Below are 26,374 nucleotides of genomic sequence, written 5' to 3' on the forward strand. Positions count from 1 at the left end.
CAGGGCTATGTTGTGCAGAACAATCTAAATTGCTCACTAAGATAGCCGATAAGAATGTTATGGCCTATTTCGTGTCATAAATGTATGATCTGTGCGCTGTGACTTTGAAATTGTTTTGTCGTGTACAGTATGTTGTTTGGGCCATCATTCACACTTTGTCAGCAAGAAAGCAATAATACACATTAATAATAAATGTAGCTATCTTTTTTTTTCACCTTTACAGAACTACAGTACCAGTACCATAGCCTCCCCTCTCAACCTTTCCTTTACAGAACTACAGTACCAGTACCATAGGTAGAGGCCTCGTATAAGCCCCTTGGGCTTTTTTGCCTCAGCCTAGCACTTTACCCCTCTTCAACACTGTTCACTGTGTTGTTTTTTTATATTGTGCTGAATAAATAAATACAAATACAAAAATAGCCTCCCCTCTCAACCTTTCCTGCATCCATTCCTTCCTTCCTATATCTCCTATTATGCCTTCCCCCGGTTTCCCTCATAATCATCCCCAGTGATATTCTCTGTTCTCACTCGCTTCACTGCCTATTGCATATTAGAAGGATGAGTATAATATGATTCTAAGAATAGCCTTGCCTAATCTGCTGCTCATTGTGATATAGTGTCATTGCTGCACTGTAGTTTTCTCTCTAATGCAATATCTGCTTTTACCTGCGCCGCCTGCCACGTTCCACTCTATAAATGTTGTCAGCTACCTTGAGGCTAATGCAAGCAGGCACAGCGTGATAACCACAGGTCTGGGTATCCGTTGGGAGGGTGTCTTACCCACACACTTTAAAATGCATTAGCTGAGTAATTGACCATATTCACATGCAAGCCATTTTTCTCTCATGTTATACTCTTATATTGTGTCCAAGATTATCAGATTCTTGCGCACATGCACGCACGCACGCACGCACGCACGCACGCACGCACGCACGCACGCACGCACGCACGCACGCACGCACGCACGCACGCACGCACGCACGCACGCACACACACACACACACAATCTTGAGTGGGGGTGTCTTCTATCACCCATACAGTACAGTACAGTACAGTACAGTACAGTACAGTACAGTACAGTACAGTACAGTACAGTACAGTACAGTACAGTACAGTACAGTACAGTACAGTACAGTACAGTACAGTACAGATCATCTCTGCCTCCCAGCCTTTCGACCGGGGAGAGCAGAGATAATAATCTTTTCTTGGAAACTTTTCTTGGACATATTTGAATATTATAATAGATGTGTTATAATACTAACACAAAACAGAAAAAGTACAAAAATCACGGCACTTCATCTTCAAAATAAATAAAATGTAAAGACGGCAGTCAATTAGGGGGGATTTATTTTATTATGCTTTTTCTTTATATAACTCCTACAGTCTCTATGATCGCTTGTACTTTCTATACGGTTCACTACGCACGTAGCATGGACTCTTATGTTAGATCAGAGGAAATGGGGGAAATACATTTAACACCAGGGTTTTGATATTATTTCCCAAGAGAAGAGTGCCTGTTTGCAATTTAATGAGAAAATGCTGGTTGAGTGCTCGAATTTCTGAGTGGTAAAATGTCAGGGTGAATTACCAGCTGCTCGAAGATTTAATAATAATACTATAATAGTTGCTACCCTCAGTATTTGGATAATGTGGATGTGATACATCAGATAAGTGTGGTTGTGTAAGGCAGTTTTAAATCCATGTTAATGTATGTTCATATTCCCTTTCGTCTGACTGCTTTGATAGTGTTTGATTTTTCTTTCTTTTTTTCTAACTTTTTATTGCTTCTTGTGGGTGACAGCATAAAATCTGACTGACAGTGAGCACGGTGGCACAATCGGTAGTGCTGTCGCCTCACAGCTAGAAGGTCCTGGGTTCGATTCCCACTGGGGACGCTATGGGCGCTGGGGGCGTGTTCTCTCCTCCGCGTCATCAGTGCCCATTGCCCATACCCGCGAAAGGGCCTTTCTGTGTGGACTTTGCATGTTCTTCCCGTGTCCCCTAGGGTAGGTACCCTCACAAAAAACATGCAGTAATCCTGGTCTCTAAACTACCTCCCCCTGGCCAGTCGGGTCACCTGATGCAGGGGAAACGCGCTACGTCCGTCCGGGGAAACTCTCCCCTGTCAGGTGAAAAGAAGCAGCTTGGACTACTCATGCATATAAGGAAGCATGAGGTCAGTCTGCTGCCCCCCCAGGTTGGCAGAGGAAGTGTAGTGCCCAGGATTACATTAGATAATTGACACTGGGTGAAAAAAATTCGTTGCAAAATCGTGGGATTAAAAAAATCACACCCGTGTGAACTGAGTGGTGCAACTGCCCCCCCCCCCTCTCTCTCTCTCTCTCTCTCTCTGTCTCTCATTAGCAGCCAGCAGTGCAGCACTATCTCTCTCTCTCTGTTTCTGGAACAACAGCGCCACTTTTGGTACTCATTGTTACTCGTGCTCATAGTGACATAATCACATAGTTAGTTAGGTGAACACATAGGTCAACACGGACATTGCTGTTCCTTGGAGTGGTTGCACCACTCAAAAATCTGACTACTAGTAGAGAAGTTTTTACATTTATTCTCTGAGATGCGTGTGCGTGTTTGACTAGTAAACACTTTCAGAGGAATCTCGTCTTTTAACATCATGATCTCTCTTACAACATGTAAGCAGCAAACATTACTGCCAAACAACAGTTAATGGCACCACCTGTGGTAGTATGTCACTCATGATCACACTGGTCTCAGTGGAGGTCACTGTACTCTTGAAGACACAACTTAACCCATTAACCCTAGAACACTAGACCCGGGTGATTTTCACCTGGACAATTATATTTTTGTATACACCCACAATGGTCTTTTATTTATTTTGATGAGAAATATTTTATGAAATATATTACATTGGGTAAAATATACCCAGGTTTAGTGATGTTTTGACAAAAGTTGTTTAGTGGAGTCACTTTTAAGCATGAGGGTTGTAAAGACCCCTCCTTACTACTCACTATGGGTCAATAGGTCATGCTCAGACAGACATACTCACACAAAGTTACTGTTGGGAGTGGCTAGCAACGCTCAAAAAAGGTTTTCCAGTTCCCCATGGGTCTAATCCTTCCTTTCTATGGTTTTGTGTTCTGCAGAGACAAGGTCCAAGAGCAGCAGCTGGCAACAACCAAACTTCTGGAGCACAAGGTAAAAAAAACAAAAAACTATACAAAATAATATATATCTCTAGATTCGTGTGGCTTCATTTATACTTTGTTGCAGGCTTGATAAATATTTTGCATCTGACAAAAGGGTCAACACAGCTGATACATCATTTTTGTAGAGCGATATAGCCATGTGAGAAATATTACACTTAACCAGTGTTGTGTGACTAACGCGTTACTATCGTTACTGCATAACGCAACTACTTTTTGCGGTAACTAACTATTCCCATTCAGTAACACCGTTATAGTTGTAACAATCGGCCTTTACTATACCAGGCAAATCATTAACTAAGGAATAAAAACAACGGGATCGTAGGGTTGTAGTCTGAGTATAGTCTTTATATAGAGACGCTCAAAGCGCAGCTGTCAAAACAACAAAGGTAAGGTACTCAAAACAAGACACTTCACAAAAGACGTCTGTCCCTGTCTCTCTCCCTACTAAATAAAAGAAACAGGAAAACAAACTTAAACCAACAATCAATTACTTTCAAACCCCCCCTCCCGTCCCAAACCAGTCCCAAAGTTCTCTCCAAACGGAATAGTGGACGTTCGGGCAGTGCGCCCTATACAGTCTATTATAGTTCCTTTGATCCGCCCTATACAGTCTATTATAGTTCCTTTGATCCGCCCTATACAGTCTATTATAGTTCCTTTGATCCGCCCTATACAGTCTATTATAGTTCCTTTGATCCGCCCTATACAGTCTATTATAGTTCCTTTGATCCGCCCTATACAGTCTATTATAGTTCCTTTGATCCGCCCTATACAGTCTATTATAGTTCCTTTGATCCGCCCTATACAGTCTATTATAGTTCCTTTGATCCGCCCTATACAGTCTATTATAGTTCCTTTGATCCGCCCTATACAGTCTATTATAGTTCCTTTGATCCGCCCTATACAGTCTATTATAGTTCCTTTGATCCGCCCTATACAGTCTATTATAGTTCCTTTGATCCGCCCTATACAGTCTATTATAGTTCCTTTGATCCGCCCTATACAGTCTATTATAGTTCCTTTGATCCGCCCTATACAGTCTATTATAGTTCCTTTGATCCGCCCTATACAGTCTATTATAGTTCCTTTGATCCGCCCTATACAGTCTATTATAGTTCCTTTGATCCGCCCTATACAGTCTATTATAGTTCCTTTGATCCGCCCTATACAGTCTATTATAGTTCCTTTGATCCGCCCTATACAGTCTATTATAGTTCCTTTGATCCGCCCTATACAGTCTATTATAGTTCCTTTGATCCGCCCTATACAGTCTATTATAGTTCCTTTGATCCGCCCTATACAGTCTATTATAGTTCCTTTGATCCGCCCTATACAGTCTATTATAGTTCCTTTGATCCGCCCTATACAGTCTATTATAGTTCCTTTGATCCGCCCTATACAGTCTATTATAGTTCCTTTGATCCAACCCTAGCCCTATACAGTCTATTATAGTTCCTTTGATCCAACAAAACGTAAAGTCCTTCCGCTCAAGGCGGTCCAAAAGAAAACGCGAACGGGGTACCCCTCAAGGCTTCTACTCCAACAAGGAACACGTTTGAAACGATCTCACCGGTAAGCGACGTCTTTGTCCGACTTCCCGCACGCCGGCAACTGCTTCCAAGCGGTCGATATTCCAACGGTACAGAGCCAAGTTCGTTGCTTCTCCCGATGGGCACGACTGTCCTTAGCCTTGGCTGCAGACACCATGCTTAAACGTTACTCCAGTTTAAAAGTTGTCTGGCGCCTGGAGCTCCTCTTCTCCAACCGTGTAGGCCTACACTGTGTTTGTGATTCCCCCTATTCCCCCGTGTGTCACTTCCTCTAGAAGTAACCTTGGGTGGCGACACCAGTGGCGTGTCCCTCACCCATGTGACAGACCCGTTACCTTTCTCATGAATAGGAAATATTAATAATATCACAGTCATTTCACATGTTACATTTCTCCTTTTAAAAATAAATAACACGTACAGAACAATAAAGTAGAATGACATAAATAATGTGCTTTTGTCACATAGTTACTGTGGTGCGTTACCTGCATTATGTTATGTGATCCATCCAAGTGAAACGTTTCTCCCTGCAGCGTGTAGAGTCTATCTGTAATCTACTCATCTTTCAGGCGACCTCTGCCTCTGTGCTATGCTCTTCGCTCTCACACACTAACTTGAAGTTAGAAGAGGTGATGATTGGTTAACGTAGATCAAGATTTCAGGGTAAGCCAATAAGAAACAGAGATGGGCGGGTCTTGCTTTATTATGGCCGGGGTAAACGCACACACACAAAACGCCGGTAGCAGCACGCCCACAACCACATGGTACAATGACAAATGCATATACACCGACAGCGGGAGCTTTTCAGCTTGGACATACAAACATTATTTTTAATTTGTGTGGATAAAGGACGATAAAAATATCGATGTAAATGACAGAAAACAGAAAGTTGAATAAAGTTGAATAAAGATGCCTGTCAAAATTTCTGAACATATGATTTGTCAATATTATTAAGTAAAGTAACTAGTAACTAGTTACTTTCATAATTTAGAAACTAGTAAAGTAATTAGTTACTTTTTCAGAGCACTAACTACTATACTACTATAACTAGTTACTTTTTTTTTTCAATGTATTTTTATTGAGGCTCTGAAATTTCACAACTGTTCAATCGCAATTCAATGTATATAGAACCACACATTTTTATTTTTTCAACACAACATAGGAAAACAACAAGTACCACAATACGGACATTACAATGCACAGACAACTAGTTACTTTTTGCAACTTGAACAATACTGCATTTAATGGAAACATCTTTAGACAGAAAAGTCCAGAAAGAAATTAATACTTAAGCCTCTGCATCTTTAGTAAAGTATCTCGGATAATTCCAATAGATAGCATGCAATGCCACTGCCAGCCAAGCTATAAGTGGCTTTTTCAATCACCACAAAATGTGCACCCATATGCGATCAAGTACCCAATAACACGGCACCGTTCTGCATTGTAGGCCCAAAATTAAGCTATAGCTAGCTAAGCATTTTAAAACTGGCAGGTTTTGTACCATTCTCCAGAAAATAAACAGCTGTCCAAGGCGATGCAGTAATGTAGCTTAATAGAAATAGAGAGAGGGGGAAGAATGAGCGAATGATTGAAGGGCACGGAAGATGAAGGTATTTAAGTAAATGTACCAGCACTTATACCCTGGCCCATGTACCTTAAACAAGCTTTCCAATGCCCTTGTGCTTACTGCCTTTGTCTTCCTGTGCATGTCACAGGACAGCAAATGACCATGAAACTATCCATCAATTTATATTAGGAGCTGAGCAAAGTTCAAGGTTCCATATCAGAATCATCATATCATCATGTTGGTCAGTTTTCTCAGTGTTTTGTCTCAGGGCATAAAGTGTATGAGGCTGAGCTCAAACCACATGAATCAGAGGTTAATTTTTCTATTGACATAGCATTAGGGGCCGTGTCCACAGAGACATTTCTGAGCTGCTTTTCAGCCATTTAGCTCCTCTTCCTATAAGCCTTGCGTTTCAGCTCTCTCCACGTTCAGCGCAGTAGAGCACCATGGGCACCTCAAGTAGAAAATGGTTCAACATTTGGAAAGGAGCGGCGCTCATCAATTATTATTGTTTTTAACCGACTAAACAAAATGGAAAACTCATCCAACACAATGGTTCATCAACATGGCCTGATCAACAAAGCCACCCCTTGGGCAAGAATGGTACGCTGCAGACCTGGAGCACAGGCAGTTTCAAGACCAGGCAGTTTTATGACCCTGCTGCCATTTACAATGGGCAGACTGGATGGTGTCTACACAAGAAAGCTATACGAATGGCCTTGATGTCACATGGGAGGACACAACAGAAAGGTGGAATTCTAAGCATGGGTACATCACCAGAGGAGCATCTTTTGGTAACATAAGAACAAAAATCAGACCCATCTGAACTGTGTGGTGTTGTACTGTACTTGTGCTGTAGTACAGTAGTACTGTACTGTACAGTACAAGCCCTTCTCCCTGGCTTCTCTGTGTGTGTGTGTGTGTGTGTGTGTGTGTGTGTGTGTGTGTGTGTGTGTGTGCCCCGCCAGTGCCTCCCCAGTGCCTCCCCAGTGCCCCCCCAGTGCCTCCCCAGTGCCTCCCCAGTGCCCCGCCAGTGCCTCCCCAGTGCCCCGCCAGTGCCTCCCCAGTGCCTCCCCAGTGCCTCCCCAGTGCCCCCGCCAGTGCCCCCGCCAGTGCCTCCCCAGTGCCCTCCCAGTGCCTCCCCAGTGCCCTCCCAGTGCCCCGCCAGTGCCTCCCCATTGCCTCCCCAGTGCCCTCCCAGTGCCCCCCCCAGTGCCTCCCCAGTGCAGCCACAGTGCCTCCCCAGTGCATCCACAGTGCCTCCCCAGTGCCTCCCCAGTGCCTCCCCAGTGCATCCACAGTGCCTCCACAGTGCCTCCCCAGTGCATCCACAGTGCCTCCCCAGTGCATCCACAGTGCCTCCCCAGTGCATCCACAGTGCCTCCCCAGTACCTCCCCAGTGCCTCCCCAGTGCCTCCACAGTGCCTCCCCAGTACCTCCCCAGTGCCCCCACCAGGTGCCTCCCCAGTGCCTCCCCAGTGCATCCACAGTGCCTCCCCAGTGCATCCACAGTGCCTCCCCAGTGCATCCACAGTGCCTCCCCAGTGCCTCCACAGTGCCTCCCCAGTGCATCCACAGTGCCTCCACAGTGCCTCCCCAGTGCATCCACAGTGCCTCCCCAGTGCATCCACAGTGCATCCACAGTGCATCCACAGTGCCTCCCCAGTGCCCCGCCATTGCCTCCCCAGTGCTTCCCCAGTGCATCCACAGTGCCTCCCCAGTGCTTCCCCAGTGCATCCACAGTGCCCCCACCAGTGCCTCCCCTTTAGCCCCCTCTCAAAACAAGCCCAATTGACTGACTTCTATGTAAACCAAGATTCATTAGCCCCCCCTCTAAATAGCCAGCCCCAGTCACAATTTTCTGGAGCCGTCGCTGGTGATGAGCACAGCATGTTGTTATCCAAAGTGCAGGCATCTTATGATGAGCAGGCGGGACAAACAAATTATGTAAATAATCAATATGCAGTTGCTTGTGGAACAAAAAACAAGACGGCTATAATAATGGCGTGGCCTCCCTGTCCAATCTTTAGCTGTCAATGCTACTGTAAATTACTGTATACAGTTTGTGAATTAAGGAAGCAGAATAAATCACAATGCAGTGTGCAGAGATGAAGCCACAATAAACTATGGACAGCATCATCCTCCAATCCCTGTTATTCAGTGTGTGGCCACACCACAATTTATTACAGTAAGAAAATTAAAGTGTTTTTGTATTAACTGGGGGTGGGGTGGGGGTTGCTTTAAATTCAGTTGCAGCTCAGGGATTCTATTTAAACTTCTTCAAACGCGGGTACCTATCAAATGCAGGCATTAGGATTCAGCAGCATTTCCCAGCAGCAGTAATTACTGGATCCCAAGTCACGCCTGGCTGTTGGGAAAGAAGGAAGAAGTGTGTTGTAGGGCAACCAATTCTTCACTGCCTCTAGGATTCAGGTCTGCCCATCTGTTTATTCACTTAATTAAAACAGAAATGGAATGAAAACACACCATCCACGCATGTGCATTACACACACACACACACACACACACACACACACACACACACACACACACACACACACACACACACACACACACACACACACACACACACACACACACACACACACACACACACGCACACAGTGCTGTTATAAAGCACAGGAAATGCTTTGTTGTTTGACCTTGACAATGAATTTGATGCCTGGAAAAACTGCTTTCTTTGCATGGCATGGGATCTTTACTCAATGCAGTGAGAGGAGAGAGAGTGGGGGAGAGGGAGAGGGACAGAGAGAGAGAGAGAGAGAGAGAGAGAGAGAGAGAGAGAGAGCATGCATATACAGGTGGAGGGAGGTTGATAGAGAGCTACTGTAAGTTATTTTTTGTATACTATTTAAATAGACTTGAGAAAAAATGCTGCTATTTGTCCCAAAGTGAAGTGACTGCCCAAAAAATGCTGTGTATGTACATACATGTAAAACATGTATGTAACGATGCATTGTGACATAGCTCTGTTTACAAAATGCTGTACCCTCTCCAACTATATATACTTACCCCATTTTCAACTGTTTTTATTATATTTTGACACTTGCTTTGGCAATGTAAATGTATGTTTTCTCATGCCAATAAAGCTCATTTTTATTGAATATATAGAGCGAGAGAGAGAGAGAGAGAGAGAGAGAGAGAGAGAGAGAGAGAGAGAGAGAGAGAGTGGGGGTGGGGTGGGTGGTGAGGGTATAGTACCATTAGAGTCTTCCCCACCCTGCAAAACAGTGCTGTCTATTAGAGATGACCTTTCACAGACAAGGGTGATTTCACACTATGGCCTCAGACCCGCGGATCTGAGTCTAAAGTCCATATGGTTTGTTTGATACACACAGATCCTCTTAAAAAAGGTGGCCGGGAGTGCATGGAAGTGAGTCATGTGGTACTCACATACAGTAGATACAGTACGCTATCTGGTATCAAGTTCAACAACTGTACCAAAACACAGAAGTGGACCGCTATTAGACTGTGACACACTAACGTCATAACTATTCGACGATAACCATTTTTAGTCTACTTAAGAAATGAAATGCTTGCTTGAAATTTGGGCAGACAATTACACACTATCATAACTGGATATAGATACACACGTGCACTCGGGTTAGAACGTATTACTAGGAAGCCATCGTGCCTAATGTGAGAGCACTGAGCAGCTTCCAGGACGTGCACGTACTGTACAGTGACACATTTTCATACGTACAGTTGGGTGCCACCGATATTGTCCCTTATCATTTGACCCATTTAGGCCTGACCTCAACATTTAAAAAAATCCTTCTAAATCCTCCAGTTTTCTGAAATAAATATTTTCATGATTTTTCAAAAATAGCAGACCTACAAGCTCATAGCGCGCCACTCGGTGGCGCGCTATGAGCTTGTAGATCTGCTATTTTTCAATAGCTAAATTATAACAATGTTTAAAACACCAAAAGGGGTTCCCGCCCAAAATGGGTTAACTGTCCTTTTGCGCAGATCACGCAAAACTCAGCAAAAAGAAAAGGACAATATCGATGGCCTCCAACTGTAACTCAGATGTACCTGTTATCTTGATGACTGTGACAACAAGCTATGGCCAATGTAATCTGGCACAAACAGGCGGGCCTATGAATTGCATCATGATCTAAGGGATCCGGGGGCGAAAAAAGAGTTTCCCTTGCTGGTAGAACTGGTAGAACTTGATCTCCTCCTAATCTGAAGTAACACTGTCCGTGTCCTCTGAAAAGACAGCATTCTCTATAATAACCATATGACACGTGCACCTAATGGACCTTTGGTCATGTACAGTAATATGTGATGGAAACACTAACTGTACTGACCCAATTATTGAAATCCCAAATACAGAATAGACTTTCACCATTCCATATAATGCTTGTCATACCCAACTGGCAATCTTGTTTTTTTCCCCAGAAGAGGTAACCTCTTTAACCCTGGCATCCCCATTTTGGGAATGTCATTATTGGCTAAATGAATAACTAATTACTGGTAGAACAATTTATGAAGTGTTTTGAAAATACCAGATCTACAAGCTGTGTTGTGAGCTTGTAGATTGGCTTAAAAATGCAGAAATTGTAGCACATTGGCATAGACACTATGTATTTCTGGTAAAACTATCACTTATATGTCTACTCTGTGGCAAAAATATAATATTGATGAAAATATCCATCACAAGCTGGCATGGTGATGACCCCATTTTGGGGGCCCACTTAACTTGTTCTTAGATCACTTGTGTGGATGTTAGCTTGGAGTTTTCTCATTTTAAGTATGTAGACAATGATTTATAATATGACTGCAGGGTACAGTCCAGATCTCAGCTACAGTATGTTCAATCTTCACTGCCCTTTCATGTCTCAGAGCCAGTGGAGCCAAATGAGCTCCCATAGCATTACTGTAATATGAAGACATAAAGTAAGATGACACCAATGTACCATGAGGGAAAGAAAGACAATTAATGTCATATACATGTACCAGCCTGGACAATAATAAATCTCCCATGCAGAGACTTGGTGCATTTATAGTTAGATAGCTATTTTTTTTTATTTATTTATTTTTTCACCCTTTTTGCTAATTAAGATACCAGGGTTATGGCTCTTTCAGGGCGGGAACTTTGGGGGGGTGAGGGGTATGCTATTGTATGCTATTGTTTTATTGACCCGTGTAATTAGGAAAATATGATATTTCAATTTGTTATATCAGTACTATCACGTACCATCAGTAGCCTACTATCACAGAGATGAAAACCAAATCAAGGATTAATAACCTAGAACAGGGGTGCCCAAAAGGTAGATCGCGATCTACCAGTAGATCACAAGGGTAGATCACATTACATGCCCCTAAAAATATATATTTAATTTAAATTTTGCCACTTGAATTAAGGTGACTTGACATTTAGAAGGGCCTGTCAGCTCAAACCCACAATGTATTACTTTGTTTTCAAGATTGTTGTGCACAAACGTCAATAGCATTACAAAGTTATACAGTATACTGTGGAGTAAGGAAACAGCGAGACAGGAGACCTTGTGTCGAGGTAGTTTACTCACTTTCCACATACAAAATATTACAGTACACACTGTCGGTAGAAAGCAAAACCCTACCAATTCCATTTTCCCTCTATTTCCCAATCCAAGTGTGTCTTATGTCTTACTGTAGCCTATGTAACTAGGGTTGGGATTCGGAACCGGGTCCATTTCAGACCCGGTTCCGACATTGCGGATCCGGAGCCGGTTCCATCGTTTTTTTATTAACGGTTCCCCAAACGGATCTCATCAGTCGTCATTTAGCTCCGCTGTGTCTGTGCATGCATGCAAGCAGAGCCAAGTTACTGGGGTGACGTCACCCAACCTACATGAGTGAGTTAGTGGGGTCGGGGAGGATACGCCCACTATTCTGTGCATTCAGCGACCGCCGCGGAGCGACTGGGACAGTATGTCGAAGAGATCTCCAAAGTGTGGTTAACAGAGAGGGAAATGACTCTGAGGCTGAGCACGCAAGTGCAATAAATGCGATGCTATAGTTCCCTGGCTGCAAAGATTGTTGCAACTTGTACCAGTTGCAGTTTTGCACCACGTCCACATTGAGGAAACATCTCAAAATCAATATGCCTACACGAGTCCACAACTCACGAGAATAATCTAGGCACATCGCGTGTGTGAGCCATGCGGAAAGCCGTGCCCGCTCTCCCCGCAACTCCACCACAGCTAGCCGGCGGGGGACGAGGATGATGCAAGGCTCGTTCACTTTCCCCAGGCTAGTAACGTAATAGAAAATAAAAACTACTGTCGTCTACAGAGCTTTTCATTAGGCCGCGGCGTATTGTACAACTGTTGTTAATGGTGTTAATTTAGAACGCCAATGACTCGACGTCTTTCTGTCTGATATTTTATGAATCACGTTAACTATAGTATAGAGCCAAATCAATTTGTCTGCACTTATAAGCAACTCAACTGCTTTTGATTTGGTTCTAAATTAATCGCGTGGCTGTTGAGAGCCCAGCGTTTAGGTGCATACCTCCATAGATTGATTACTTTATGAACAGTTTGCAGAAAAAAGCACAGGAACGTAGCCTACAGTTCAATACAAGGTCTGCTAAAACGATTTTATAATCCAAGAAAGCACTATGGCTTGTTTCCATTAGGGTAAGGGGTCCTTCATATTAAATTAATCTGAACATTAAAGACAACATTTGTCACCACAACAATATCATTATTGCAATGTGTACTGTAGGCTATATTTAATATACAGTACAAATTGCAATATACAGTACAAATTGCAACAATGATATTGTTGTGGTGTCTAGCTGGTGGTGGTGGTGGTGGTGAAGTTTAAATAATAGTGCCACACTGCCACCTCATAATTGTAAAGTGTATTTTCAATAATTGAATTAATGAATGTGTGTTTATTATGTACTTGGTTAGGTTAGTTATAATATCAGCATAATCTATGTCAGAAAAAAAGGGGAAAAAATTATATTAGGATCCGTTAAGGGAACCGTTAGGAACCGGAACCATTAAGAGGGATCCGGGAAGGATCCGGAACCGTTAAAATCCTAACGAATCCCAACCCTATATGTAACGCCAGCTCCGCTATTCTAGTCTGTTACTTTTCAGAATTAAAATTCAAGCTTGCAGATCTGCTACTTCTGATGCTTTTGTGTGATGCTGTAGTATGAACAAGTATGGTGTTGATTTACAAAAAAAACAAAAACTCAAAAAGTGAAAATATGGACATAGGACTCAGAGGTTTCTGCCTGACAGCAACGATTTACAGGTTTATTAAATATAGATTGTATCCCTTCTAAGCCTCATGGACAACAGTCCTTGGCCCTTAAAAACAGCCATACGCCTTTTTTGTGACTTTCATTGTCAGCAGGTTTGCAAGGCAGCTGCTGTGGCATTCGGGCCATATGTTGCCATATGCTGTTGTATAGTCATAGGGACTATACAACAGCTGGGGACAGTGCACGCTTAGCATGGTCATCTTACATCTGATCATCCAACCAAGCCAACATAAAAGAAAACATCTTGGTAATCCTTTTGCTTATTGGTGTGTGTGTGTGTGTGTGCGTGCGTGCGTGCGTGCGTGCGTGCGTGCGTGCGTGCGTGCGTGCGTGCGTGCGTGCGTGCGTGTGTTGGGGTGGTCGAGAACAGCCTTATGTGTTTGAGGTTTCAACTGGAGCAGCAGCAGTAGCTGTGCTGTGAAATCATTCCGTGGCTGTAGCTACAGTATAGGGCTGCAACTATCCATTATCTTAGCGAATATTCTATTGAATACTTTTTCAACTAATTTAATTGAATACATTTTTTAATAATCGTTTGTTTTATTTTGTATTCAGCAAACAATTCTGATTTTTTTTTATAAAAAAATAAATCAATTAGTCACCCATTACCCATTTAGTGAAAACATGAATGCGAAAAATCGATTAATGCAAATAAATTGCACCCATAGTTGTAGCTGTATCTATCTATGAAATTGCAAGGCAAAGTTTACAGAGAACAAGGTGAAAATTGCCACATGGTGCGTTCCTTTGACTTCAAAGAGGCAGAGGCAGTAATTTGAAACTAGCTCACCTTAGAGATCAAAGTCACAGCGTTATAATTAGCCTGTGACAAGCTCTCAGAGAGGCAGCATGACCCATTTCTACATACTTTGTAATTAGCTTTACTGTACTCAATTATAGCTATATAATGAATCCATCCTGTTCTGTCATATTGGTAATCGTTTGGATGATAAATGTGCTTTGTATCACTGCACATACCAGAAGCATTTGAATGGGATAGTAAAGGTTCTGAGACCATGTTATTTCCAACTCCCTAGGTCGATGAAAATACTGTAACTTTATGTTAACTTATGGTATATCTTTTTCAAACACTGCATTCACGTAGACCCAATATTTATCTCCCTGGAGCAAATAAATGTAGTCACATTTGGAAAACAAGCACCAATCAATGCAGAATCAACCCTTGATGTCTATTTCTGGCTATTGATTCCAGGGCTCTCTCTCACGCTTTAGTGCCCTTCAGGTGGCTTGGGAGAGATGGGTTCATTGATATTTACTTGACCTTCACACGCGCGCACAGTCGTGCACACACACACACACACACACACACACACACACACACACACACACACACACACACACACACACACACACACACACACACACACACACACACACACACACACACTCAGAGGCAAACACAATCATACATGCCCATGCACACAACACTCGCATACACTTGCACTTGCATATGTCATATACTGTACTGAATTCATAATGATGTAAGATGTATTGAAGATGTATTGTAACTTGTAAGACTTCTGATCCTGATGTTCTGAAGATACACCCTTGTTAAAAACAATTTGCCTACATGGTCTTATTGATGCCATGTGTGTTTTTAAACTCAAACCTTTTCTTAGTTGTGTATAGTTGGGGAGGGGGTCTTGTTGATCTGAATTTTATTGTTTTCGTTTTACCCTTTTCTTGACTTTTATGCAATGTAGCACTTTGAGATTTGTGTTAAATACAAAGTGTGTTAAAAATCAAATGTATTATTATTATTAAGGGACCAAGAAGTCACGAAGTGACTTTGGTCACTTATTGTTTTTGTGTTTTTTTTTCTTCTCCTTCTCCTCCTTTTTCTTCCGCCAAAAATAGCTGTTCTGGCTGAACCGTGCAGTCGGTTTTCGCGAAACTTGTCAACATGGTAGAGGGCCATGCCAAACGGTGACTATGCAAAGCCCATGACGATTGGCCAAATGGTGGCGCTATAGCACTCAATTGAAAATGCAAACTTTGAACATGAATATCTCATGAACCGTTTAACCGTTAGCAATGACACTTTGATACACGTATGTGTCTCCTCATGCCGAACAACTTCCGTTTTCTGACTTTTGACCTCTGACCTTTAGATCACCCGCCATTTTGAATGATATGAAAAACAGTTAAAATGTATCTCCTCCCAGAATCTTTGATCAAAATGCCCGAAAACTTCTACACGTGAACTTTGGACCTATACGGACAAAAAAAACTTGGTACATTTTTGTAAAGTGAAAAAATTATGTTTTTATGAGCCAATGAAAATTGCTGTTTTGTGAAACTTCTTCTGCACCTAATACCTATATGAATACTGGATGATTTTACTGTTTAGAATGAGTCAACTGTCGGTAGAGCTCTCGTCTTCGGACCACAAGGTTGTGTGTTCAAATCCGGGTAATGACAACTCAGTGTATGCATTGTGTGCTGCAAGTTTTGTGATGACTCAACTATAGAAATTGAAGTAGATTACAGTACATTTGACCCATCAGGCACTAGGACATGGCATCACAATGATAGAGATACTATAGTAACTGAAATAGTGTATTAAGTCTAATTTTGTAATAGTGCAATAAGTGTATTTAGTGTAATAGTGTAATAGGTGCAATAGTGTAATAGCGTACTAAGTGCAATAGTTTAATAGTGTAATAAGTGCAATAGTGTAATAGTGTAATAAGTGCAATAGTGTAATAGTAGTGTGATAGTGTAATAAGTGTAATAGTGTAATAGTGTAATAGTAGTGTAATAGTGAAATAGTGTAATAAGTCTAATTTTGTAATAGTGTAATAGTGTAATAAGTGCAATAGTGTAATAGTGTAATAAGTGCACTAGTGTATTAGTGTAATAGTGTAATAAGTGCAATAGTATAATACCGTACTGTACTGTACCATACTGTGCTGTACTGTACCGTACTGTACCATATGGTACTGTACTGTACCATAATGTGCTGTACTGTACTGTACCGTACCGTACTGTACTGTACTGTACCGTTGTACTGTACTGTTGTGTGTTCAAATCCGGGTACCGACAACTCAGCCCATGAGTCTCACTTGTGCATATCGTTCTTATTGCGTATAGTCTTCTTTCTTGGTCCCGCCTTATCGCTGCTTGCAGCTATATTTATTATTATTTTTACCCTTATTATTATTATTATAAAACTGTACAGTTTATCTAAGCCATCTTAAGTGCATCATCATCTAAACTTGGTGTACAGTACAAAAGTTTATCAATACTTCAATACCCGGTATACAGAATGTTCGCCGATTGGCTGTCATAGCTGAATGGTTAGAGAGGCAATCTGGGAATCAGAACGGTTAAATGTCCCTGAACAAGGTAGTTCACTTGTCATTTTCTCACCCGGCGATGGCTTGAATACTAAGGCAAATTTTGTTTGTATAGCATTCCTTTACGGTGAATTAACAATCCAAACACTAACAAAATACTCAATTAATTGAAGTAAATTGCGATCTCAAGTGATTTGTAACCAATTACATGTACTAGTGCGGCGGTTAAGCTCATATATGGAAGGTATTGTGCATTTTATGACTAAAGCATGAAACTTTCAGCATATCATCTACACACCCCAAGGTTTGATTTCAGACGTGGAACCACTTTCAGACTGACCTCTGGTGACCTTGAGGGGTCATTGACCTCAGAATTGCATTTTTGCACGTTTTGCTCCATTATTTTCCACTATAATCATTTATTAGGTTTGTTAAATGGAAGTTTTGTTCTAATGAATGACAACTTAAACCCCAATAGTCTACAGAAATGGTGAATCATGTTAACTTTTATGATATAAATGTTATGACATTGTTATAACATTAAAAACATCTAGGAGAGAGATTGTGCGGAGAGAGAGTGCGGCGGTTAAAGATGTGTCACGATTTATTTCCACCCTAAAACATGATCATCAGGTATTATTATAATATTAGGAGGAAGAACTTTCTCCAAAAAGTGTACAGTATTTGTTCATCATGCTATTATGTGGACACGCCCACCAGTTCATTAAGTATGCCTGGTTTGCCTGGTGGGTGGTGATGGGTGGTGATCCACCTGAACTGAAGCCGCACCCACAGCTGTAGTTGTATGATAAAGGGGGAGGGGTTAGGGGAGGGGCTGATAGTGTGATGTCACTATATTACTGTTTATTTCATTGGCCCTTTTGACTGCCAACGGTTCAGCCTCCAGGAAAAACCCTAAATACAAAGTTAATACACCATTGCACATAAAAACGACTCCAGGGTGTCTAATGAAGTACTGTCACCTCATAGACACATGAAAAACTGGAAGAAATGCAAAGATTGTGGCACTCCATCTTTAAGCTCATATATGGAAGGTATTGTGCATGTTATGACTAAAGCATGACACTTTCTACAGTGCTAGCTACAAAAAGGACTGTATGAAGAGGTATAAGGAGATGGTCAAAGCCAAGAAAGCTGCACAGGAGCTTGTGGCAGCGAAGAGTAAACATGACAAGAACCACAGAAGAGATAGTTGTCGTTATTTTAACATTATTGTATTGGTCTTCATTTTTTTTAATGAAGTTAGGGAAGACAAAAATACAGAAAGACTTGATTGATGAGTTTGTTTGGTTTTTATATCCAATATCCTTACAGTATATTCAAAGGTGCTATAGGGCATAGCAGTGGTGGCCATTTTCTGGTTCCATCCATCCAGACCCCATTCATTTTTCACATATAGAGATTTACAAACAATCAATTATTCTAAGCCTATGTAATCAAGCCATCCAGGATCCTGGTAATTAATGACCAGAACACATTTGATTCTGTGAAAAAAAAATGTAAAAACCTCAAAACAAAGGATATACATCACATAATCAAATGTTTTATCGTCATGATTCAGTAGGGTCCTGGATGGCTTGATTCTATAGGCTTATTATTTTTTGAGTGGTGTAAACCACTCCTACAACTGGCTATGTTCAAAATAATTTCTGACGTAATTAAATCACACCCGGGTGAACTGGATGACCGTAGCAACCATGGTCATTTTCTCTGCACAGAAAAAGCCAGTTGTGAAATCACATCCTGGTGTGATTTCATTACGTCAGATCAGAGCTGATCAGGCTACATAATACCTTACCTTATTTCATTACGTCAGACATTACGTCAGACCACAGCTGATCATGCTATATAAAACCTTACACCACTCAGTTCACACGGGTGTGATTTTTTATATAAATATTTGTAGAAATCTTCATGGGAAAAAAACAATGGGGTCTGAAACGAACCCGCAAATGGCTGCCACTGCTATATTGTATGCCCTATTCATCTCATGATTTTGGTTTTGGGGCAGTATATGGCGAGGGTTCAGGGTTCATATGTTTTGGGGGGAGTGACTGGATACTCTTAAACCTCCTACCGGGTGGCAGGAGTTTAAGGAGATGTTGGGAGATAATATGGTACCATTTCTGTCATAACACTTGCTACCAGTGACATCGATGGAGAATCCAAGCTAATATAAACTGAAGACTTTATATTTTTGGAAAGTTAGCTATTATAGAAGTCATTGTTCTCACATTAATACAAAATCAAATTAAAACATTTAAATGTTCGAAATGAACAAACCTGCCTACCGACAATGTCACCGGTAGGCAAGTCTCTGAACTGTCCACAGCCCTACTCTGAGACACAGACTGAGTGGACAAAAAATGTATCATAATGAGCATTAGTGAACCACAACCTCACAGACTCAATGGTATTTTTCCACTATCTCCATCATCTCTCTCCTCATTCCCTTCAGCCTCTGCATCTTCTTTGTCTTCATCTTTGTGTATTAGACCTTATATTAATCATATTGGAAAATTCGGTTTTCTGCTTCAATTAGGTTATTGCTGCTCAAGGCCATCAGACCTTTGAGGTCAGGGGGTAGTTGGGGATTAAGGGTCTTGCTATGTATACCTCGACACATTGCCGGGGCCTGGAATTTCCCAGGTGTTCCATTCAGCTATGGCCATCCTTCGTGTGAATGGGATGTAGAAGTTCCAACAGGAACTGTATTGAGACTAGGCATGGTACTTTCTCACGGGGTAGGAGAGTAAGGAGACAGTATCACATTCACATACAACAGGAAGGAGGACAAGCACAAGCATCTGATAACACTCGATGCCTACTTCATCAATGTTCCAATGCAGCCAATGAATGCCATCAGAGTGTGCATCATGTCGTACTTTCAGATTCCAAGATGTCCGATCTACCTCATGAGCCACTGCTGCTCCGTCACTCCACTGTATTAGACATAATAAAAAGGCATAAAATAGGCCTAGAGCTTGAGGTCCAGTGTGGTGTGCATACTTCATGGAAAAGCTCTTTAGTGATTTCTTAGGTGAGCATGGGATCAGGTGAGAAGGTGGACAAAATCAATCGATAAATGGACACCGATCCAGACAATTTACTTTTTAATGGTTTATACTTATAGGGCTGTATTTTGCGTGTCTTAAGTACCAGGTCTTATTACTTACCTTAAGACCTGGAGGCGTGGTCAATGCTCTTTGGCCACTCAGAATAGCCAAATGGCATTGATCACGCCTCCAGGTCTTAAGTTATGTAATAGACCTGGTACTTAAGACACGCAAAATACAGCCCATAGTCTCTAAAAGCACCTTTCTAAATGATTAAGTTAAAATATTACTATTTCCTGGTTTGGGACGAATTATTATATACTTTATGCAAATTATGCAAATGAGGAACAATATCATAATTTAGTTATGGCAAGAGATTAATTTATGTATTTATGTAACATAATATAGATGTAGACTCTAAAACAACCTTGATATGTTGACTAAAAGCAATAATACTGTATAGCTAATTCCTAATTTGTACCTATGTTATAATTTATGCCAATTATGCTAATGAAGAAAGGGTGCATGACTTCACCATAACAGCAGATTAATTTCTGGATATCACAAACATAGACTTTGACTCTTAAGTCACCTTTCGAAGTTAACTGGATGCAAAATGATAGCCATTTCCAGTTAAGTTGCTCATTAAGCAATTGATTTGCTCATTATGCTAATTCCTCAAATTGTCCAACATATAACTTTTAGCAAACAATCTTAGTCTCATCTGCTAGCCTATAGATGACATTTTAATAAAAGTTTAAAGGAAACAACATTTCTGGGTTTAACATGGGCCCTATGGCGGTTTACAACATGGTTTGACAGCCCGAAATGTGTACAGCCTCTGACAAGTTCCAGATGTAAATTCAGAAGTGTTTCCACATCTAAAAACAAACTTCATGGTATATAGAAACACTGTAGAAAGTGTCATGCTTTAGTCATAACATGCACAATACCTTCCATATATGAGCTTAACCTTAACTCTATCTCTCTCCGCACAATCTCTCTCCTAGATGTTTTTAATGTTATAACAATGTCATAACATTTATATCATAAAAGTTGAAATGATTCACCATTTCTGTAGACTATTGGGGTTTAAGTTGTCATTCATTAGAACAAAACTTCCATTTAACAAACATAATAAATTATTATAGTGGAAAATAATGGAGCAAAACGTGCAAAAATGCAATTCTGAGGTCAATGACCCCTCAAGGTCACCAGAGGTCAGTCAGAAAGTGGTTCCACGTCTGAAATCAAACCTTGGGGTGTGTAGATGATATGCTGAAAGTTTCATGCTTTAGTCATGAAATGCACAATTGGTTTGGTTATCCGCCGCACTATACTTCAAAAACATTGCTTAAGACATTTTAGTTTTTAATTCCCTTCCGGTGCAAACCGTGACATGAACAAGCAATGAATGCGCCCGAGCGTGTCCGTGGGGGTCAACATGATCTCAGTTCACAAGCACGTGCCCATGTGTGCAAATGTACTGTGACAAAAATACCCGAAAGCAGTGGGGGACCATATTTTTATTAATATTTCTCGCTGAATTCTCGCCTAATTTCACCACATGCCCAGAATTGGAATGCTATATGGTACAGTACATGTGGTTAACAATTTATGAATTGTAAAAATAATTCTTAAGCTTGCTTGACTGTAACCAACAAAGGTTTTAACCTGGATTTACCTGGCGATTGCATTTCACGGAAAAATCAATCCCCCCAATACTGTACCTTTTCATTCACTCAGTGAATGTTCTATAGTGGAAATGAGATTGTGCACGAGGCCATGAAGCTATGGGTGAATGGATCAGACCTCAGACAGGATGGCCGGTAGACTTCCATCCAATGGCAAGCGCCTGCTCCCCCTATAAATATACTATCGTCAATGATGGGTATACAACCCTTGTATCTCCGTTTTTCATCTTTTCTTTTCTTTTCATAAATGTATCCCCTGATTTCTTTGTTGGATGCCAGTGTCACACAAAAGTAGTGGAAATAGCCGATTTACAGTACAAGCTCAATTTCTTTTGAAAATCTTTGCATAAAGTATAATGGCATACCCAAAATATTGTTGTTACTCTGAGTGTTTTATACATATTTATATACCGGTACTTTTCATTCACATACCCCATTGCTATGGTATTTTGCTGTTAAAGGTATTAGCAAAAATAAACATAACAAAATAATACAGTACCGGTAACTACATTGGTGCGCAAGTTCTTTTTTCCATTTCCTTGGATATACAAGGCTTTTTTTTGTCTGACAGCGACGAAATGCACTTGCTTCATCCTGCTGAGAGCACTGTAGAGATGACAGAAAACTGCACTCTGACATCACATTCCAATTAGTTGAGGGTATAAGGGGTGTTGAAAGCACTGCCGAAAGTAATAAGACTGCTAATCCGTCCTTTTGATGGAGAGAAATATCCTCCAGGTATTGTTGCAGTGTCATCCATCTATGTCAGGCCTAGCCATCGTCTTCTGTCGCGTTTTACACCTTTAACACAGCAGTTTAGTGTTTCCTCCTTGAATTTTGCAGGAAGTCACCCAGATCGAGTCCAGGGTGGCTGATTCAGGCCCCTTGAAATTGACTTTTCTGCCCCTTCCCCTCCTTGTAATCTAAAGTCTTAATTCTTTGGTTAAAACTCAATAATTTATAACTTAATTTAAGGAGTTCAGTAGCCACGTTCTGCACTATAGAGAAGACTGATTGAATTAAACGACACAATAACCATGCAGTACTGTTAGAATTCAAGACCATTGGAACCCCTTTCTACTTGACCTCACTGTTTTGGGCTTGTCATTTATAGACAAAAATGTTCAAAACATTTCCAATCATTTTCAAAATTTGCTGTGCGCTTGACACTTGTACATATAGCATGTTTTTCGCTATTCTTCATACAGTACGACAGATTATGGCCTACAGGGCAGAAGATAGTAATCAACACCTTTCTGCAGTTAGGGACTGGGTGGGTCTCACTGGGTTCATTTTGTTAATCCAAGGACAAACACCATTACAGCATGTTCAAATAAACGGTTCATATAGTTCTTGTCCTGATAATCCAATGTTCCTTTTATGTGTGTTTCTTGTTTGACCCCATAACACCTCCCCATCCAAAGCATGGAACACTCTTTTTCTTCTATCTTTGCAGTATAGGCAATGCCTGGTGAAGCCAGCTGTTATCTTGTGGTTTTGTGCACAGTTGTGGGATTACAGTCATGTCTCATTGGATAGTTTGGATCGCTACAGAGAGGATTAACTACAGGAGATCAATGCCTACCCTCTGCCCTAGCTGGAAAACAACTGCCTGTGTTTGCCTCTAAGGGCTTTGCCTGTTGTGCTATTGTAATGAAAGATGGGGCCGATGAGGAACATGTGAGGACATTTTAATCTCCCAGGAGATCTTGTTTGTGTGAAACATTGGTAGATTGGTATATTATATTGGTGGCAGCAGTAGCTGAGAAGGTAGAGAGATGGTCTGGTAATCAAAAGATCACTGGTTCGACCTTTCTACGTGTCGAAGTAGTGTCACTAAGCGTAATCCCTCAGTCCCCCCAGTGTCATCTGAGCAGCCATCTGCTGAGTGAAGCAGCAAAGAAGCTTGCCCTCTGAACATTTTCATCCGAAATTGTCGCCCATTAAAAAAGGAATATGACGTCACGTTGTGTCAATCACTGTTACACTCTACCGCCAAAATGTTAGGTTCATCATTTTTTTCGGACCAGGTTCATTTTTCTCCGTTTTTCACATTATCTTGTCTACATGTTGAATTGTTTTGAGGCTGAACACTGAAGAATGAAGCCTGTGGCTTCAGAAAAGACTCATTGCCTAGCATGTACTTTTCCTATGTGTGTGTGTGTGTGTGTGTGTGTGTGTGTGTGTGTGCATGCGTGCGTTCGTGCGAGTGTGCGTATGTGACAAGGAGTCTTTGATTTGTACATGGACCAGGCATTTAAAGATAAACTATCTAAGTATCATAACAAACCTTGGTAGATTCTACATATTTGGAAACCTGGACCATGTACATAAACTGACCACGAGTGGCCTAACAATAGCTGGCATGATGACAAAGAGCAACAACTTGCCAAATAATTGCTTGTTTCTGCTTTTTTCCGGCTTGTTTCGGCTGTTAGGCAGTTTGTCTGTGTGGAGAAGAAGGTGCCATGTGTATCCTTAGGTGCCCATGAACTGTCAACCCTGTTAAATTTGTTTCCCTGCTAAATTCATTGTAATTTGTGGATTCAAATAAAGAATTAATATGTGTGTGTTTGTGTGTACTGTCAGCCACTGTTCAGGATCGTGGAATTGGTGGTCTTCTTGATGGTCTTCTGGCTCCAGCGTAGCAAAGCAACAAACTGGGTCATGAAATAAACATTAAAACGATTGGGATAATCCCGCAGCTCCTTGATTAAGAACCCTAAAAGTACATTTTCCTTCTTGTGGTGAGGAAATACTTTCTGGACCTTGCCCTATGTGGGTATTATGACTGGAGCACAGTGTGTTGTTGCTCCAGCATAGAGACGAATACATATTGATAATCTGTTTGCACTTTATCTCATGTGCAACGACACTCGCTCACACCATAATGTCTATTCTAATTCTGAGACTATACCACTGATATCCTCAGTGTTCACATTCTATTCTGTAACAATATAAGCAGTCCTCGTAGTGCAGGGCACATGGGTAAGTCAAGGTATTTTGACACCAAAAGAGTGGTCCTAGTAGGGTAGTCATAGCAACCCTTTGTCTCCTTTTATCTCTCTATTCCTGCTTTTATCCAAAGTGCCTTGCACTACAGGGAATATGTATATCCTCATAGCATGTCAACACAGGGTATCGTGGGGCCAGCCCTGCTCTACACATTCAAGCACAAAGGATAACATATTACAAGTATAAGTATTACATATATTACATATTACAAATCTAAGGAAAGGCTTTAGTGTACAAATATGTTTTCATATGTTTCATATGTTTTAAAGCCATGAGGTCATTCCAGAGTCTGGGTGCCCGGGCAGCAAAAGCCCGGTTGCCCATATAGTGACCAGGCGAGTCGAGGGAACTTCCAAGAGAGCCAGACGTGAGATAACTTTTTTGCTGAGCCCTGAGTATAGTGAATTGCAGTAGTCTAAGCGAGGTTAGGGGTCACTACCTGGCCAATGGGTGGACAGGGTGCGGTGGCATTCATTCATCCACCCATCATCAACACACGCACACATACCATCTTTTTGCATTTTTGAGTCACAACCCGCACTAACCCTATAATTTCCTGTTCTACAGATGCATCCAAGAAAAAGGACGTGCCAGAAGAGGACTTTGACATTGACATGGGCGCTCCAGAGACCGAGAAGGCTGCCGTTGCCATCCAGTCACAGTTCAGGAAGTTCCAGAAGAAGAAGCATGACGACAAGTCCTAGTGCCCCCCCATAGGGACTCGTCGTTGCCCCCAGAGGCCGGGGTGACGCCGACAGTGCAGTGGTGATGGCGTGGCATTTGCATGTAGACAAATTCATACCTGTATGAACTCCAGGGGCTGAGGTGGTGGGCGGGGTGGGCTGTGTGGGGTTGGTGGGGGTGGGGTGGGGGAATGCAAGGCCAGTAGCCTGTCAATCATGACATGTCTGTGAATTTCATGATGTAACCTATCATTATTATTCCTGATCATCTTCTTTTCTTCTTCTTCTTCTTCTTCTTCTTCTTCTTCTTCTTCTTCTCCTTCTTCTCCTTCTTCTTCTTCTTCTTCTTCTTCTTCTTGTTAATTATTATTACTATTATTTGATTGCTGTACTAATAAATGAGAAAGGAAAAGAGAGCTACAGTATGAAGGGATGAAGTGTTTCCTCTTATGCCCTGCCATATTTTCCCCAAATATCATAAAGTCTAGTTGGTGTTTGTGTTAGCAAATGTTAATTTTGTATTTATTATTTATAAATATGCCTCTATAGCTAAAAGCCCCTGCTTCCAAACCTGTACAAGGACTAGGTTTCCCAAAAGCATCCAAACACTTTGAACTTTAACAGTAGATAGAACAAAGGCAATTTCAGAATGAAAGTGCTTCTATCAGTCCTGGAGCCGTCCATTCACAATAGAACCTAGTCACCTAGAGGCATTTTTCTTATCCACATGGCACTGTCTCAAGCTATGATCTATGACTGTGTAACAATGTACATTCGATAAATAAAGAGTCTGTGTGGAACTTGTGTGTATGTCAATATGCAATATTAGAAAGAGAGATTAATTCTCGCTACAGACTTCCACGACTTTTCCAAACTATTCGATTCAAATCATCTCTGTTTTTTGTTTTTCATCCGAAACATTTTCTAAATATGAAATTAGACATACTTATATGAAGCATCTCTGTGTACATCAAAAAGCTGGGTTGTGATTT

The 26,374-nt window shown here is 41.4% G+C and overlaps 1 protein-coding gene across 1 annotated transcript in view; it reads left to right on the forward strand.

Moving 5' to 3' along the window:
• pcp4b (Purkinje cell protein 4b) overlaps positions 1-25,521 on the forward strand; it is a 62,191-nt gene extending 36,670 nt beyond the window's left edge. The window contains exons 2-3 of the mRNA XM_079513948.1: positions 3,123-3,174; positions 25,267-25,521. Coding sequence (XP_079370074.1) covers positions 3,123-3,174; positions 25,267-25,403 — 189 coding nt within the window. The 3' untranslated portion in view covers positions 25,404-25,521. The remainder of the gene's footprint in view (positions 1-3,122; positions 3,175-25,266) is intronic.
• Positions 25,522-26,374: the final 853 nt, after the last annotated feature.

The sequence above is a fragment of the Electrona antarctica genome (assembly GCF_951216825.1).
Source record: "Electrona antarctica genome assembly, chromosome: 11".
In the NCBI taxonomy this organism is placed as follows: Eukaryota; Metazoa; Chordata; class Actinopteri; order Myctophiformes; family Myctophidae; genus Electrona; species Electrona antarctica.